Raw genomic sequence first — 15,690 nt, 5'->3', positions numbered from 1 at the left:
TTGGGGTGCTAGTTTAAAAATGCAAGTCAATAGAACCTGTGGGATCAACATGGCGGGAAAAGATACGAAACCCAATAATCTGTGTTTTAAACTAGTTTATGTGCAACCAGTGTTGGAAAACATTGCTCTAGTGCAGTCATTCATCAGATTATTGACTCCCCAATTCAACATCCCTGACAAGTGGCCATTAGCCTATTATTGAATCCCTTCAAAGATGAACAGCTCACTATCTAAGGAGACAGCCCGTTCTATTTTTGGATTGCTATAGGAGAATGTTCTTTTTACAAAGAGCCAAAAAATCTCTATCCCTGTAATATCCATCCTTTGAGTTTTGTTCTGTCCCTTAGGGCCCCACAAAACAAGTTCAATTCATCTTTGAAATGTCTACCCTTCAAATATTTTTAAGACAATCCTAATATATTCTACTGCTGCATATTTTCTTCAGGCTAAATAGTCTCAATTCTTGTGATGTGAAAAACAATCTTGTAAAAAATTGTAGACCAGTCCCTGTAGGTCAGCTCTTTGGGCAATTCCAGCTAAGAGTGTTTTCAGACAAGATCAACACAGAACTATGAGAAGCCATTGTTGTCTTCTTGACGTCAACTCTGAAAATCTGAAGGTGTCCTCCAAGCCCCTGTCTCTTACCTTTGACAACTTTCTACAGATCTGTATTGCATGAATGTATCCAAGCCTCCTTGAATATATTTATATTTCTCCTCAATCACTGACTACACTATTCTCAACCTTCTTGCTTATACAATTGGCTCAAACCCCAGGATGAGAAAATAAAGCAAAAAATGTTCTTCAGGATTTGGCCAGTGGGTAGTTTGTTATTTGCTGCTTTCATATGTAACAAACTTCTGGTATTTATTCATCACAATTACCCAAATGGTGGTGGTGGTGGTGGTGGTGGTGGTGGTGTGTGTGTGCATGCACACACATGTATGTGTGTCAATCTGGAAGAAAGGGGCAGGATACAAATATTTGGAAATCAAACTTCAAAACTGTGCAAAGGGGCTTTAATATGATTCTCTTCATGATTACCTTATTAATACTACCACATTCAGGAAAAGGGGCTGTTCATTTTGGCTGAAATAATGTCTATTATAGTGGGGTTATTTTTAAATATGGAGGGTTGGTTATGAAATCTTTCATTTGGTATTGTTTGCCAAAGCAGCGATGGATTTTACTTTTCAACACTGGCTCCTCAAATTCATTTAAAAGAAAGCAAAGTATTCCTTGGAGAGTCCCTTTTTAATGAACCTTATCTTCACATGCCAAATGTGAATGATGAAATTAGAAATAAGACATCGCTCAGAGTACCCTGGTCTCAAGCAATGACTTCCAATTTACCCGTGGCAGTCTATAGATTGATTTTTACCATGATGCCATTGTTTCAAAGCAATACTTTTTCTGGGAACTTTTTTTTCCATCCTAAGTTTCCTCCCCCAAACATATATACATACACTACCTTGTACAAACAAATCTTAGTGTGAACCCTATAGAAAACTAACAGTTCCTCAGTGAAGAGTAGCCATAGTCTAACATGATATAAAGTCATGATCTTGTTGTTTGCTCGTTGTTGGTTTTTTTTTTGTTTTTTTTGGTCACACATATATTCTCACATACCTTTTGAACTATTTTTAAATTCTCTTTTCTCTCCAAATATTTTGAAGATGTCCCTTTCTCCAGAAACCTTTTCTGATGAATTCACCTGACTCCCCTATTGTTTATATATTGGACTCAGGGGTCTGGATGGCATCTCCTATTCATTCCCAGAGTGTCTAGGACAGGGTTCTTTACCCAGTCAGTTGGAAAATCAATGCTACTGAATGATGCAAGAAATAGTCTGTGGGTGCCAGTCTGGGCATCCCAGTCTGCCTTCGGCTCAGGTCATGATCCTGGGGTCCTGGGATGGAGTGGGGTGTCAGGCTCCCTGCTGAGTGGGGAGCCTGCTTCTCCCTCTCTCTCTGCCCTTCCCCCTTCCCCCTGCTCATGTGCGCTTTCTCTTCTCAAATAAATAAATAAATACATTTAAAAAATCTTAAGAAAGAAATAGTCTGTAACCCAGACCAGAGACTCAAAGATGATAAAATTGAGAGTCAAATAAATCAGGCTGTGAACACATGAGTTTTTATAAAACTGGGAAGTAAGACTCAGTTCTGGAATTCAAGTTTCTTTAGGCATAGCAGCTAACCACCTTCAGGAACCTCTTCATTAGGGCCCCAGGGAGTGCGTGGATAGGAGGTCAGTTTTGGGAATAATGTACAGACAGATGCCCACAATCAGAACTGGAAAGAAATGCAACAGATCATCACTATCCAAGTCCGTCCATCAGACAGGTAGCATTCTAAACTATTTAGAACAGAAAGATGAGTTTTATTCTACCATCCATCGCCTGCATTCTGGTGCAATCTTGCTGGGGCATCAGAATTGTAGCCCAAACACAGAAAGAGAAAGCATGTTCCCTCAAATTTTTGTTACAAGCTGGAATTGGTAGCTAAAATACCCAGGAACCTCCGTACATATGCGTAATACAGACAGGACTTTAGGTTTTCTTCAGCACTTTCATACATACACATACCTCCCCCTCAGCTGCAATCCTGTATCAAGATAAACTTTGTGATACTAGCTAAAGTTCTGCCCCAGCATCAGCTACCCAGTGACCCTCTTCCTATTGGGAGAGAGCCATCTATAGCCTAAGAGAAGAGTAGGATTGTTTGAGGAGCAATGGGAAGCAAACAGAACAGAAAATGCCCTCATCTTTTGTATCAAGATAGACCTTAAAATTTAAACAGAGAAACAAAGAATTATCATACAATCCAGCAATTCCACGCCCACGTATATACCAAAAGGATTTGAAAACAGGATTCGAAAAGCTGTTTGTACACCAATATTCATTGCAGCTTATTACTTGGATATGGTTAATCTTCAAAAAATTTTTTAAGTCCAGAAGCCCCTATGTTTCATGCCTTTACTGTGTCTTACTGCTTTCTTCTTAGAAGATGGATTTATGGTAGAAGTGTGTTTTCACAGGTGACTCACTCCATTTTGCAAAAATGTAACTATTCTCCCCCTGGTGCCTAACTTGATATGATAGACCCTCAATATATATTTGCTCACTGATCAAAAATGTAGAAGATGTTGAAGACTGGAAGGAGTGCGACCACAGGACATCACCTAGTAGTTTTTTTGGGAAAAAAAATCATATCAAGGTTTTGTTTGTGTGAGTTGCCTTCTCCTTTCAAAAGTAGAGTGCAACCAACCGTTCCAGTTAACCGAATATTTTTGTTAGGTGGGTTTCAGGAAGTTGAACTTTTACTTCATCCTGATGGTCAAGTTTGAGACTTCTGCATGGTGATGAAGGAGAATTTAATAATTAACCTGGGCCGGCTTGCCAGGTGAACTCAAGGAATGTTTAATTGAACAGATGGGCCCCATTCCTCCAGATAGAAGCGCTAAGCGGGTTTGATTTTGTCAGCTAAGGAACGGAAGTGAGACCCTGAGGTGAATTACTCTAGCGAAGAGGGTTTCAGAGTTCTCCCCAAGATCTGGGGGTCCTGGGTGGTGTTAATTACCCTGGCGTTGTCCGAGAGAGTTGGCAGCTTCAAAGAAAAGGAAGACTTAACTCCCTTAGGCTTTCCAGGCTGTGAAATGCTCTCATAAGCAAGTAGGTTACCTGGGAGGACCAACAGAGAAAGGCTAATGAAATCCATATGGTTGGTTACTTTGGGCAGATGGCCTGCATGGCCCCCCTTGGAAGCACCTGAAGGTTCTAGGTGGTCTTCAAGGGCAGCTTTGAATCGTGTATGGTGAAGTGGTTGAATCTGCAGGCCACAAAGGAATGGCTGAAGAGGGACTATGAGGTCAGGAGTAGTATTTTATAACAGGGGTAGGGATGGGATCAGGAGGATGGTGGGGGGGGATACAAATGAGCTTTCTCTCTCCTCCCAAAGCCAGGCAAAAACCCACCTCTCTTCCACTGAGCTAGCAGAGATTATTTTATTTTCTCTTATTTTCTTCCTGGGAAATACCCCTCTCTCATGTCTCCACAGAGCCTTGTCAGGAGTCTTTATGCTTTAATTGCTCTTGTGTTGGGCCCTTGCCCTAAAGTCTCCTGGGATCTGGGGCGCCTGGGGGGCTCAGTCAGTGGAGCATCCGACTCTTGATATCAGCTCAGGTCATGATCTCAGGGCTGTGAGACTGACCCCTATGTCGGGTCACGCACTCTGCGTGGAGTCTGCTTGTCCCTCTCCCTCTGCTCCTCCCCCTGCGCTCTCTTTCTCAAATAAATAAGTGAAATCTTAAAAAAAAAGTCTCTTGGGATGTATAGAAACTTTCATACTTTTAGAGATCTTTCTGTGATATTATCCTCTTACTAACCCTATAAGGAAGGTAGAGCAGAGAACATTCCCCTTGATAGATGAGGAAACTGAGACCAAATGCTTCTTACCCAAAGGAAAACAAGAAAGTCATCAGTGGATGTGGAACTAGAAATCATTTTCATCCTCTCTCTTTTTTCTGCCCGGTTTTATCCAGCTGCAACATAACCCTTGGCATATCAGAAACTGTAATCAGCTGTGAATAACGGAGGTTTGTTGTGTTTGTGGCGTTCACTCTGGTTTTATGGATGTCTTCCTTTTCTTTGCCATCTTATCTTGGATCCTTTTGAGGTTATCAGAGCATGGGGAAATGTCATTTAAAAGTGTGTATAGGTTTTCTTTTCTAATTGACCCACCAAGGGATAGAAACACAAAGATCAATCAGGAGATAATAGAGACGTCTTAGCATGTGCTGCACCAGAGGCTCGATTCATGCATAACTCCCCCTGTTTCTGTGAACACTCACACCAGAGAGGCAGTGAGATGGGATGGACAGAGGACCCAATCTGGACTGAGTTCTAGCTCTTCCCCATGGAGCTGAGTGACATTCGGCAAGCACAAAGTCATTTTGCCCCACGTGTTTCCTCCACGAAGTAGGGGCAATCATACCTGTTCTGGTTACACTGCAGGATCGTCGAGGGCATCGAATGTGGTAATGTATGTGCATATGTGTTGAAAATTGACAGCCTGCTAGATTGTGAGCTACCAGAGGTTGGAGGCCATTTCTGTTTTATTCATTGCCTACGTGACCTTCGTGTTGGCGTTGTGGAGAATCATTAACCCTCCTGTTATTCACTGTGGGGTGTACCCACAGATTGGCAGGTGCGGGGAAGGAGCAACATAAAAATAAACACTGTCAGCTGCCCTGGAGGTGTGATCATCTAGTTTCCTGACGTGCCTATATTTCAAGTCAGTCTGTCCCCCAAAACAACCTCCAAATATGGTGGAAACCCTGTCGAGGTGTTTTCATGTGATTTGGCAAAAGACAGGCAGAAATTTCCTCTTGTGTATGGAGATGGGGCCTCAGTGCTTAGCCTGGAACTTGGCACATGGAGTGTACTCGAAAAAAAGAGTTATTATTGAAAGAGTGAGGAATACATAGTAGAATCGAGGGCATTATTATTAGCCTGTCTTCGTTGCTGCATTGTCTCCTTTCTCTTGGAGACAGATATTAGGTGTGTTGTCAGTTGTGGGCAGTTGTCAGGTCAACCAACCTCCACTCCCTTGGAGAGTGTCCTCTCCACCCAGGTCAAGACTTGCGTCGAGGACCTACGGAACCACAGAGCCCTGGCTGCCGAGGGCCGGGAAAAGCCAACAGCTGTCTGGGTGTACCTTTCCCTCTTCCAGAGGCCTAGGTGGCCAGGCCTCAGCACCCGCACCTTGTGCCTGCGGCTCCGCCGCCAGTCTTGACCTCTGAGGTCTAGGAGTCTTGTCATGCACGACATAGGAAAATAAGACTGTTTTTCATAAGGTGGCATCCAAATAGCCATGTCAAAATTAAAAACCCAATTTTTCTTTTGAAAGACTGTCAAGTGGGATGTACCACAGAGGTCTCTGACCTGCCACCCCTCGATGTCAACTCATCTCTGGTTGTTGCTGTTCTGTGTTCCCTAGTGTGTTGTTTGGCTGTGTCCTCAAACATTTGGTTGCATCATATGTGTCTTCAAACCAATTAAATCTGGTTGCAGTTTCCAAGTATATTGTCTTTCAAAATTGCAAATTCATCGTAGTACTCGGTGAGAAAATTTTTAACAAAAGGATTTTATATTTTGACGTGTTTCCTAAGGCTAGGGGGTGGGTTATGGGGTCAGGGAGGTCTGTTGTGTACATGGCTCACTTGTGACAAAGCATGAAGATTCATGGTTCGTTTTCTTGATCATGTCAAAAGGTCAAAATACTCAGCATAGGCGCATCTGTGGGGAGACTTTTTCCCTTTCCCCCTATACTTCAAAAGCCCTATAATAGATAACTGAGAAATGTTGAAATGGGGACTCCAATTGAAAATGCTTGTGTGTGTGTGTGTGTGTGTGAGAGAGAGAGAGAGAGAGAGAGATTCTGAATGTGTCAGCAGAAGCTGAATACTATTAGTAAGGACTACTTTTCAAATCAGTTTGGAGGGCTCTTCGTTTACAGCCTAAATTAAAAAAAATTTGAATGACCGATGACAACAATTAGTCAAAGAGTCCTGTGTTCAAACAAACCAATTTTCCTGAGTAATTCAGCTGTGCTACATGGGGTGTACAATGTCTGCAAGTCAGAAGACAGAATAGTCTCCTTGGTGATCTCCAGACAAAGTTCAATTCCTCTGTCCTGCCCAGGGCCCTAGAACAACTCACTCTCTCTCCACTCCTCTCCTTTTATGTTTAATTTCTTAAAGGGGTTTAAATTCATATTAAATATTTCATTTAAAAAACCAACCTCCTTTAATCCCCTGAACTACCTTCGGTGGGGATTCGGCCAAGTCTTTGGAAAAGAAATCAAACATCATAGTCACTTTGTAACATTGCTAGGGCTCTGACGGCAGAGAGAATGTTGGAATTGCTTTTTCTCCCAGTGCTACTTTTTTTTTTTTTAAGATTTTATTTATTTATTCGACAGAGATAGAGACAGCCAGCGAGAGCGGGAACACAAGCAGGGGGAGTGGGAGAGGAAGAAGCAGGCTCCCAGCGGAGGAGCCCGATGTGGGGCTCGATCCCAGAATGCCGGGATCACGCCCTGAGCTGAAAGCAGACGCGTAACCGCTGTGCCACCCAGGCGCCCCCCAGTGCTACTTTTTTAACATGCATCTGTATCAGGTTAAATTTCCAAAACCTAGTGGAGGATGATCATTTCGGTGCAGCTTTCGAAATCACAGTGGCATTTTTCTGGGCAATGACAATAAAGCTGTCGACTGGTTTTTAGCATGGGTGCCTCCACTGCGGTTGGGACATTTTGTTTTGGAGCTGCTGTCTAAGGAAATCAGCTTGCAAGTCAAGAGGGCTGACGATAATATTTCGGAAGTCTCTTCCAGCGGCATGCATTTTGCTCAGTCCCCCTCTCCCCCGCCTTTCCTGATGGAATAGGTCCCTCTGTGCCCGGGACTTTACGTGATTGTTAGATAACAGCTAAAGGATAGCTGGAAAACGAGAGAAACAAAGGAATCATTTTAAAATACCGTCATTTTAATGGCAGCTTTATCCAGGATGAGTAAAAATGTCCGCAGGGCAATTAGAAAGGAATTGTATTTTATTTGTTTCTCTCTTTTAGTGGGAGAACTGGGGGGCTGGCCCCAGGCTATTTTATGGTATTACTATTTGGTCCCTGTGGTTTTAGTATGCAGCGAGAATGGGAAGAAATGAGCTCATGTTATGTTTGTAAATGTTGCCTGTGATCTCGTTTCATTCTCTGAAGTTCCGAAGGCATGCCATTGGAGGGCCTCACTTGTTTCTGTGTGTGGTGGAGTGACTATTCTTAAAACTGCCTTGAGATCACTGGGGGCTAGGGGGTGGTGACGTGCTAGTTTAGTCAAGTCCCTGAATGAGAGACGATGTGTTCTGGCTGGCTGTTTCTCTGACTGACATGGTTCAAGGAGGGTGGAGTGGAGAACATAGAGAGGACAGACGGCTGTCTGGCAATTGGTTGGCGCCCCCCTCCCCAGATTATATGAATACCAACCTTACCCTTTGTTAGGTCTACATGACATTTTCAGTACAAGCAAGCTAAAAAAGTTGGTTTTTCTAGATTGCTGAGTTTCACCCTCCGATCATCGACCTTTGTGTGCTGCCTGAAAGAACTTCCCCCACAGAATCCTAAAGCTGTTACCAGCGACCATTTGGGGAAAAAGAAAAGTGGTGCGTGAGAATTAGAAAATGATTTGCATTTCCTTATACCTAGAAATATCCAGCTCCCTCTCTAATCAGATTTCCATAACAGCTCCATTTCCATACGAATTACTCATTGGCTGTAAAGGTCACTAGGAATTGGTGAGCATTAAAAACTGCAAACCAATTAGAATGTGGCAATAGCTTTGCTCAGAATTGAATGTTGATTCAAATTGGCTCTGGTAATATGATGCTTTTTAATGAAACCATCATTGAATAGATTAGCAGACACTTTCCTGGTTTTTGAGAAAGACACAAAATGAGTGTGGGGGGGTCTGGGTGTGGGGACAATGACTATTTGGTCATGCTTTCCAGCCTTAGTGCTAATCAGTCTTCCCAGAGAGGGTCCTTTGCCGGCAGTATGGATGAATGGCCTTTGAAAGCTTAGTGGGAATTGATGCTATCGATTACCGTTTAAAGCACACCTTCCTAATTTCTAATCGTTTTTGAAGGTAAAATGCTTTCCAATGGAACACGTATCTCTTATCAGAGGGTCCAAGTGTGGTATCTTGATAGCCTAAGTGATCAATTACTTCATACAGCAACTTGATGCCGCCTGGGATGCTATTGAAAGTTGATACCACACCAGCTTTCCGTGGAGCTGATTATGTGCTGACGACTCAGCAGATGGGAGCGCCTGGCTTACTGCCCTGTAACATGTGAAGGGTTTTACAGGCAGGGGATTATTCCGAGATAAGGTTCTGGGACTGCCATAGTGGTGAGGGTCAAGGCCAGCTTAGTTTCAGAAGGTCTTCATTGATGGTTCCGATACTGGGCCCCTCTCTCCAGTTGGGGATTTTGAACCGCTTGGTAAACAGTGGTAGAAGTGAGAAAGGGATATCCAGAGCCAACGAGAATTCTTGAAAGGGTCCCAGAACTAATGCTTTCTTTTTTAGGGAATGAAAACAGTTTTTAGCTAATTGCTATAATTTTAAGAAACATACTCCTGGTTTCCCAGGAAACAATTGGACAAATCTCATGATAATACATGCAGAAATCTATTTCTTACTGATTGCTTAAAATAAGCTGGTTTCGAACCAACATCTATTTAACCTGGACTTTGAGGAAAGGTCAGTAATTAGACCTGCCATCAATAACTTGATTATTGGTTGGAGAGACTAAACGTTTCCCTTTTACCTCCTACCTAAGTGGCTTCTGGATCATTGCTACAAGCAGTTTTATGGCGACAGTAGCAGGCAGTGGTAATGTATAGAATGGGCCTGTTTTCTAATCACCATACGTTCCTGCTTGGGGCAACGGAAGCAACTTTTGAGTTCTAAAACACTCCCCTGGTGGCCTTTCTTATAGTTCAGTTGGTACAGAACAAAGGTCTTGATAGTTTACGTAAAAGTGGCTTGTCCATCCTATTATCCTTCTATAATTTTCTGCTTCGATCTCCTTTCATCTTTCCTCTTGGCAGTGTTTATGCAGCATCACTAACTTCCGCTTGTGAATACCTTGCTGTTTCCCCCACTAAGATTTGGCCGATGATGGGGGGGGGGGGCGGCGGGCAAGGAATAAATGTACTTAAGAAATCAAAACAATTAACAGCTTCCCTGGAAACTGAATTATCAGCATGGATATGAGTCCTTGAAACAAGCGTAAAACATTTCAATAGGAAGCCATTGTCTAAACTAGAATATGCAATTTGATAGTGTGTCACTCCCAGAGTCTTAGGCAGAGTCATGTACCTACCTTCTGTGACCCGCTGAGACACAAAATCCCTGCTTTTGTAAGAGCTAGAAAGGAGAATGCATATTATTTAGTTCAGTCCCCTTGTTTCTCAAGCAAGGCGATGGAGGCTGACAGAAGTGAAATGACTTGCCCAAGGACAAACAATCCCTGCGTGGCAGGGGTGGGATTCAAACCCGGGAGTTCCAGCCTCACGCTCTCGATATGCCACTTGCTATGCTGCACGCAAGTCTTAGTTGTCAACAACAATGAACTGGGTCCCCAACCAAGCCGTGCTGTTAAGGCGCTCTGCTTTGATAACATCCCCACACTCTCCCCACCCTCCCTTAAAAGCCCTGTGAATTTGCCTTTGTGAGAAGACGATAAAATCAAAAGCAGCCGGCCTAATTCACGGCAAAGCACTTACTCGGAAAAATTCTTTTGTTGAACCGGAGTCCAGGGTCCCATATGCAATTTCAGTCTGCTTAGCTAAGTCTTCGGCACTCTCTATGGGAGAAACCATCCTCTCCACGGTCAGAAAAGCAGCGAGATTGGCAGTATAGGAAGAAATTATGATCAGGGTGAAGAACCACCAAACCCCTCCGACAATGCGCCCGGACAGCGATCTGCGAGACAAAACAAAGACCAATCCAGACCCAGAGGGGCCGGAGTTCAGTTAAAAAACATAGTTGAAGTAGATGATGTCAGGGAATTAAAACACCAAACAAGAGTAACACGTTCACAACAGCCCACGTCATGGCGAAGATGACGATGGTGCATGCAGGACGCTCTTTGGGCCTCTACCACCTGCAAAGCCGGATTTTTTTTAAATCCTTGGAAAAACATCATCTTTTCACCAGCTCCTGCTTGCGCCTAAGAACTGCGCTATCAGATTCTCTTCCCGTGTGAGCTCTGCTGCGCTCGCCTGTGGGAGGAGGCTCCCGCCTCCTTGGAGGCCAGAGGTTCGCAGCCCGCAGGGTGGGATCACCTGGGATCTTTGTAAAAAAAAAAAAAAAAACCTCATGCTTAGGCCTACTTAACACCAGTTAAACCAGAGCCTGGCCCGTGGGACCCAGACATACATGTTTTAAAGCTCACCAGGTGATTGCAGGGCACAGCCGACGCTGCGGACCACTGACGTAAGCTGACGTCATGGGAGGAACACAGTCAAAAAGCCTCACGTATTTGAAGAGAATTGGGCGGTGGAGGGGTACTCTTCACTCTGGGTTTTGTAGGTTTAATAACGAGTTTGCCATTTTGTGGAGTTGGTCACCATGAGGCAAGGAGCGTGAGATAATATTTATTAGGATCTTAATAGAAATGGCTAGTGGGGCTCAGGAGCTTAGCTCCAGGGATCAAAACTCTCCCCTTTTGCAAAGAAGCCTTAACACAGGACGGGCCTCAAGTGAAGTAGGAAAATAACTACCCATAGAACCGAATTTGCCAGGCGCTAAAAGGTTTGTTTGCACCCCTACATTCCTACCGACCCCCCCCCCCCCCATTAATCGAACAAAACCATTCTCACCAGCCTGCCACGGAAATTCCTCAGATTGGAGTCACCCTCTGCATTTTCCTTAGGAGACTTGGTCAAAAGGTTAACCAGTAACTTCAATAGGACCTATTATCACATGATCTTGGATGAGTCGACCCAATTAGTAGAGAATGGGACAGAAGACGGGTAAGTTGTCATAAGGGACAATTTTGTTCCTAAACGTAGCTATGCCTTTGGCACTGCGTGGGGTGTTCGTGAATACGCAGTTTCGGAGTATCTGCAGCGGTCTGCAGACCAAGCTGAGGAATACTGTTCCTCTGTATCGGTGATTCTCAACTCTGCCTGCACATCAGTATCATCTGGGAAGCTTGAGACAAAACAAAACAAAACAGGACTACACGCACAAAAATGCCGCGGCTCCACCCCAGACCAATGAAATCAGACTCTCCGCCGGGGCGGGGGGAGGGGGGGTGCTTGCAGGGGTGGGGGGTGGGGGTGGGGGAGAAGGGGAGGAAGAGGTTAGGCCGAAGCAGCAGCATTTGTATAAAGCGCTGGTGTAGCCAGCATTGGGTGTCAAGGTCCTGCACCGTGGATGCTGCTGGGGGGGCGGGGAGGGTCTGTGGGAAGTCAGGGGGCAGTGAGCACCCCGGATGCTCAGGGGTGGGGTGCGGCTCGTGCGGAGGCAGTTTGGTCTCCTTCACAGTGTTGCTGAAGGCTGGCTCTGGCTGCAGAAATGAAAATCTGGTCCCTAGGTTTTATAAAACATTGCCACATTATCTCTAGGCTGGTTCTCTCTGTGGCAGAGCTCCATCCTGATGAGGCTGTACTCTCCCGTGCCCAGAAAAGCTCACAGGAAAAGTATCCACTCTGTCATAAAGGCAGGAATAGGCGTAGGAGCCTGGCCCATCTCCAGGCTCTGTGGGAAGAGGGCAGTTCTGGGCTGAAAGCCGGCAAATCAAGCTCTTCTCTATTGGTACTTGCATTTGACCACTTTGAAGCAAATTTAAATTCCTGTGTCCCAAGATAAACTCTTACTAGCCTCTGGAAAATTCAGTTGTTTTTGGCTTTATTCTCTGGTCAAATAGTTTTGGCAGGTGTTTTGATAAATGGTGTTCTTTATTGATGAACTAAAACAAAACTACTTGAATTTTTAAAGTCTGTCATTCCTGTTGGTTCCTGGATGCTTAAAACCACCCTTCCTTCTTTATTTTTGAACGCAATCACTTTCTGCCTTTCAGATGAAAATCTGCTTTGCAACAGATTTCTCTACTAAGAGTTATATTCTCTCAGGGTCTCCTCTGGGAACATGTCTCTTTTAATCAGAAGAGGTAAAAACATCAGGATGAAGCAGAAAGCATGTGTTACACTTCCAAATGCTAAATATTTACAGGATATTTCAGTTACGAATTTGGACCTTTATAGTCTTTCTTCATTGTTGCCATATATATTTAATTTATCCCCAACTGATCTGACCCTGGACATAATTTTACCATATAGAAGATTACTGTTTCAAAGTAGCATCTGTAGTAATAGGGTAATAAAAATGATAACAATAATAGCTAACCCTTACGGAGCCCTTCCGGACTGTTCTGATTGCTTTGGGTTGACATGGGTCAACTCTTTCAATCCTTCCTCTCTATGGTTAGGTACTATTTTTACAGATTAGAAAACAGAGGCATTTTACAGATAAAGAAACTGAGGCACAGAGAGGCGAAATAGGAAATTAATAACCTATACTTACACAGTAGGAAAGAAATGCCCACATTTTTGTGCTACAAAACAGTCATAGTTTGTCTAAGCAAAACCGGAGCGGTGTATAGATTACAGAAGGTGCAATTTTCTGACAATAACTGAGAATTATAGTTGTAGGAAAAGCAAACATGTTTGGATAATTATTGTTTATTATCTGTTGTTCATTTGGAATGGAACTGGGAATGCCATCCTTATTTGGAGTGATGGGGTTTTCCCGAGACCAAGGGGAGAACTGATTTTGGAGTATTTCCAGATTCATGGTTTGGTATGGAAAGGGTTTTATTAAGCTGCTGAGAATACCAATGGTAGTTTATGCATTGTCTATTTGAAATGGGGAGAAAAATACAGTAATTTATGGAAATTGCACTTGTGCCATTCTGTCGAGGCTAATGGATTGTGTCTGTATGATCTAAACTCAAGCCTGCACATGCTAATCTGGTTATTTTGGCCACCATAATAGGTGACCCAGATAATCATGTGCTTGATCTGTAGGACTTAGCTGAGATTGGCTGTTGACATGACTGAAAATAAACCTAAACGCAAAATGGTCATTTTTGTGTCCTCTTGTATACATGGCTATTAACTCGGGCAACTACGTGGTTAATATGATGATATTCCTTTGTGCATGGAGAATTTTGGTGACTGTCTACATAGAAATGGCATAATAGTACCCACAAGCCTCAGCAGAGATGGAAAAAGGGCTTCCTTGGAATCCGTGCGAAATGCACAAACTTCCTCAAGGCAGCAGTAGCTTTGACAAGAGTCTTGATGGAATTTCTATGGCTTTCTTTCCATTATGGCATGAATGCCTAAGTCCTTTCACTGAGAAAAGGTGCAGAGGAACTCACAGGGAAGAAGCTCTGTAAGAATTTTTACATTTCCCTCTTCTCATTAAGGAAACTATAGCCATTTAATAACCCACATTTCACATGGCTGCTATATAAAAAGTAACTGATGGGTCAGCCCCATGACATTTTTAAAAGGATCTATTAAAACAAGACAAGACTTTATAGTTGAGTTAAAAAGACCTGTCATTTTCCAGTTTCTTTCCCTCCATTAATGCAGCTTCAAAATGTTTAACGTTCATTTCAAATAGTTTTGTTGCACAAGACAGATTTTGAGGTTGGCATAATGAAATGGCTATAAAATGCTGCACACTTAGTATTTATAAAAATGCATTATAAGGAGCATATCGTACCTTTCGAAGAAATGTAAGAGGAAGTGAATGAAAGTAGATTAGCAACAAGAGAAAAATGGACATAAAAACACCGCAAAATCATATACAATGCTCTTGTTAACCTTAATCATACGGAAGTAGAGTTTCCGAGTTAATAATAAAATGTATTTTATGACCTCTGAAATGATAATAAAAGTGAGCTATGTGCTGTAACCTTCAGCCTGTAAGTAAATTTTGAAATCTGCACTTTACCAGCTTCGTAAGATCAAGAGCCGAAACTAACCGCTTCTATGCACAAACTCTTCCTCACGCTCTTTCTCCCCCCTGTTCTTTCTTCCAAAGTATGTATCTTTTCTACATTCTATTCAATGCCGATTCTATGACAGATTTTTTAAAAAAATGTGCAGAATCAATCTTTGGCTCGTATAGTATTTTCTGATGGGGTAAGAAACCATCTCCTGAAGACTGAGAACTATGGCTTTCAGCCAGAAAAGTCGTAAAACAGTTGCAATAAAAATCCTGCTATTACATCTTTAATTGATCCCCACATCACTACTACTTTGAAAAGAATTTGCAGTAGGATGAGACACTGACTGGTCAGACATCAGCAAAGAAAAGGCTATTGCTTAAAATGGAGCCCCCAAATCCTGTTGTCTTTGGTTCCATTCATTTAATACCGTTCGTGTCTTTTATTATTTGGCACGTGTTTTCCATTTGATGAAAGGATCTGTATGTCAACTAACCTGGACAGATGCCCTGCCTGCTCCTCTAAAGTATCTGATGTCTTGCAGAATCAGAGAAGAGTAATGCCTTTGGAATAATACGCACACAGTAATCAGATTCAAGTTAGTGTGCTCCCTGGAGTTTCTCTGCTAGCATTCGCCCAATCCTCCCGGCTTCAACTCCGTTAGCCCTCAGATGGCCCTGCAGCTTCAAAGAAAGTCAGCAGGGGGAGCATTTGTCTGGGAGGACTCGGACTTTGGACCGCTCCTCCAAGTTTTACAAAGGAAACAAATGACAGATTTAAAAAATTGTAACATTCTGTCAATATCAGCAAATCATTATAGAATATACAATCCAAACATTTGCACGAGGTGTAACCCTTAAGGAGGGCACTATATGGATTCAAGAAGGCAAGTTCGTTGGTTATTTCTCATCAGAAATCAACTACGTGGCACTGACTACAATTTCAACCGCATTCCTAAGGAGTTTTAGGGACTAACATGCAAGTAGAATATTAACTGTTATTTTTTGTGCAAGTAGGGTGGTGAGGAGCAGCCAGTTTAATAAGGAGAATAGCTACCCTTTACCGAGAACTTACTATACGCCAGGTACTATGCTTTACATTTTACGGAT

At 43.0% G+C, this 15,690-nt stretch overlaps 1 protein-coding gene across 1 annotated transcript in view; it reads right to left on the bottom strand.

Moving 5' to 3' along the window:
* The window catches only part of GRIA3 (glutamate ionotropic receptor AMPA type subunit 3), a 273,921-nt gene that overhangs the window by 48,143 nt on the left and 210,088 nt on the right, over positions 1 to 15,690 (bottom strand). Inside the window, exon 12 of the mRNA XM_048213511.2 lies at positions 10,341 to 10,539. Coding sequence (XP_048069468.1) covers positions 10,341 to 10,539 — 199 coding nt within the window. The remainder of the gene's footprint in view (positions 1 to 10,340; positions 10,540 to 15,690) is intronic.

This window comes from Ursus arctos, chromosome X (genome assembly GCF_023065955.2).
Source record: "Ursus arctos isolate Adak ecotype North America chromosome X, UrsArc2.0, whole genome shotgun sequence".
Taxonomy (NCBI): Eukaryota; Metazoa; Chordata; class Mammalia; order Carnivora; family Ursidae; genus Ursus; species Ursus arctos.
The sequence above is the reverse complement of the archived record's forward strand: the minus strand, read 5'-3'. Positions and strand labels throughout refer to the sequence as shown.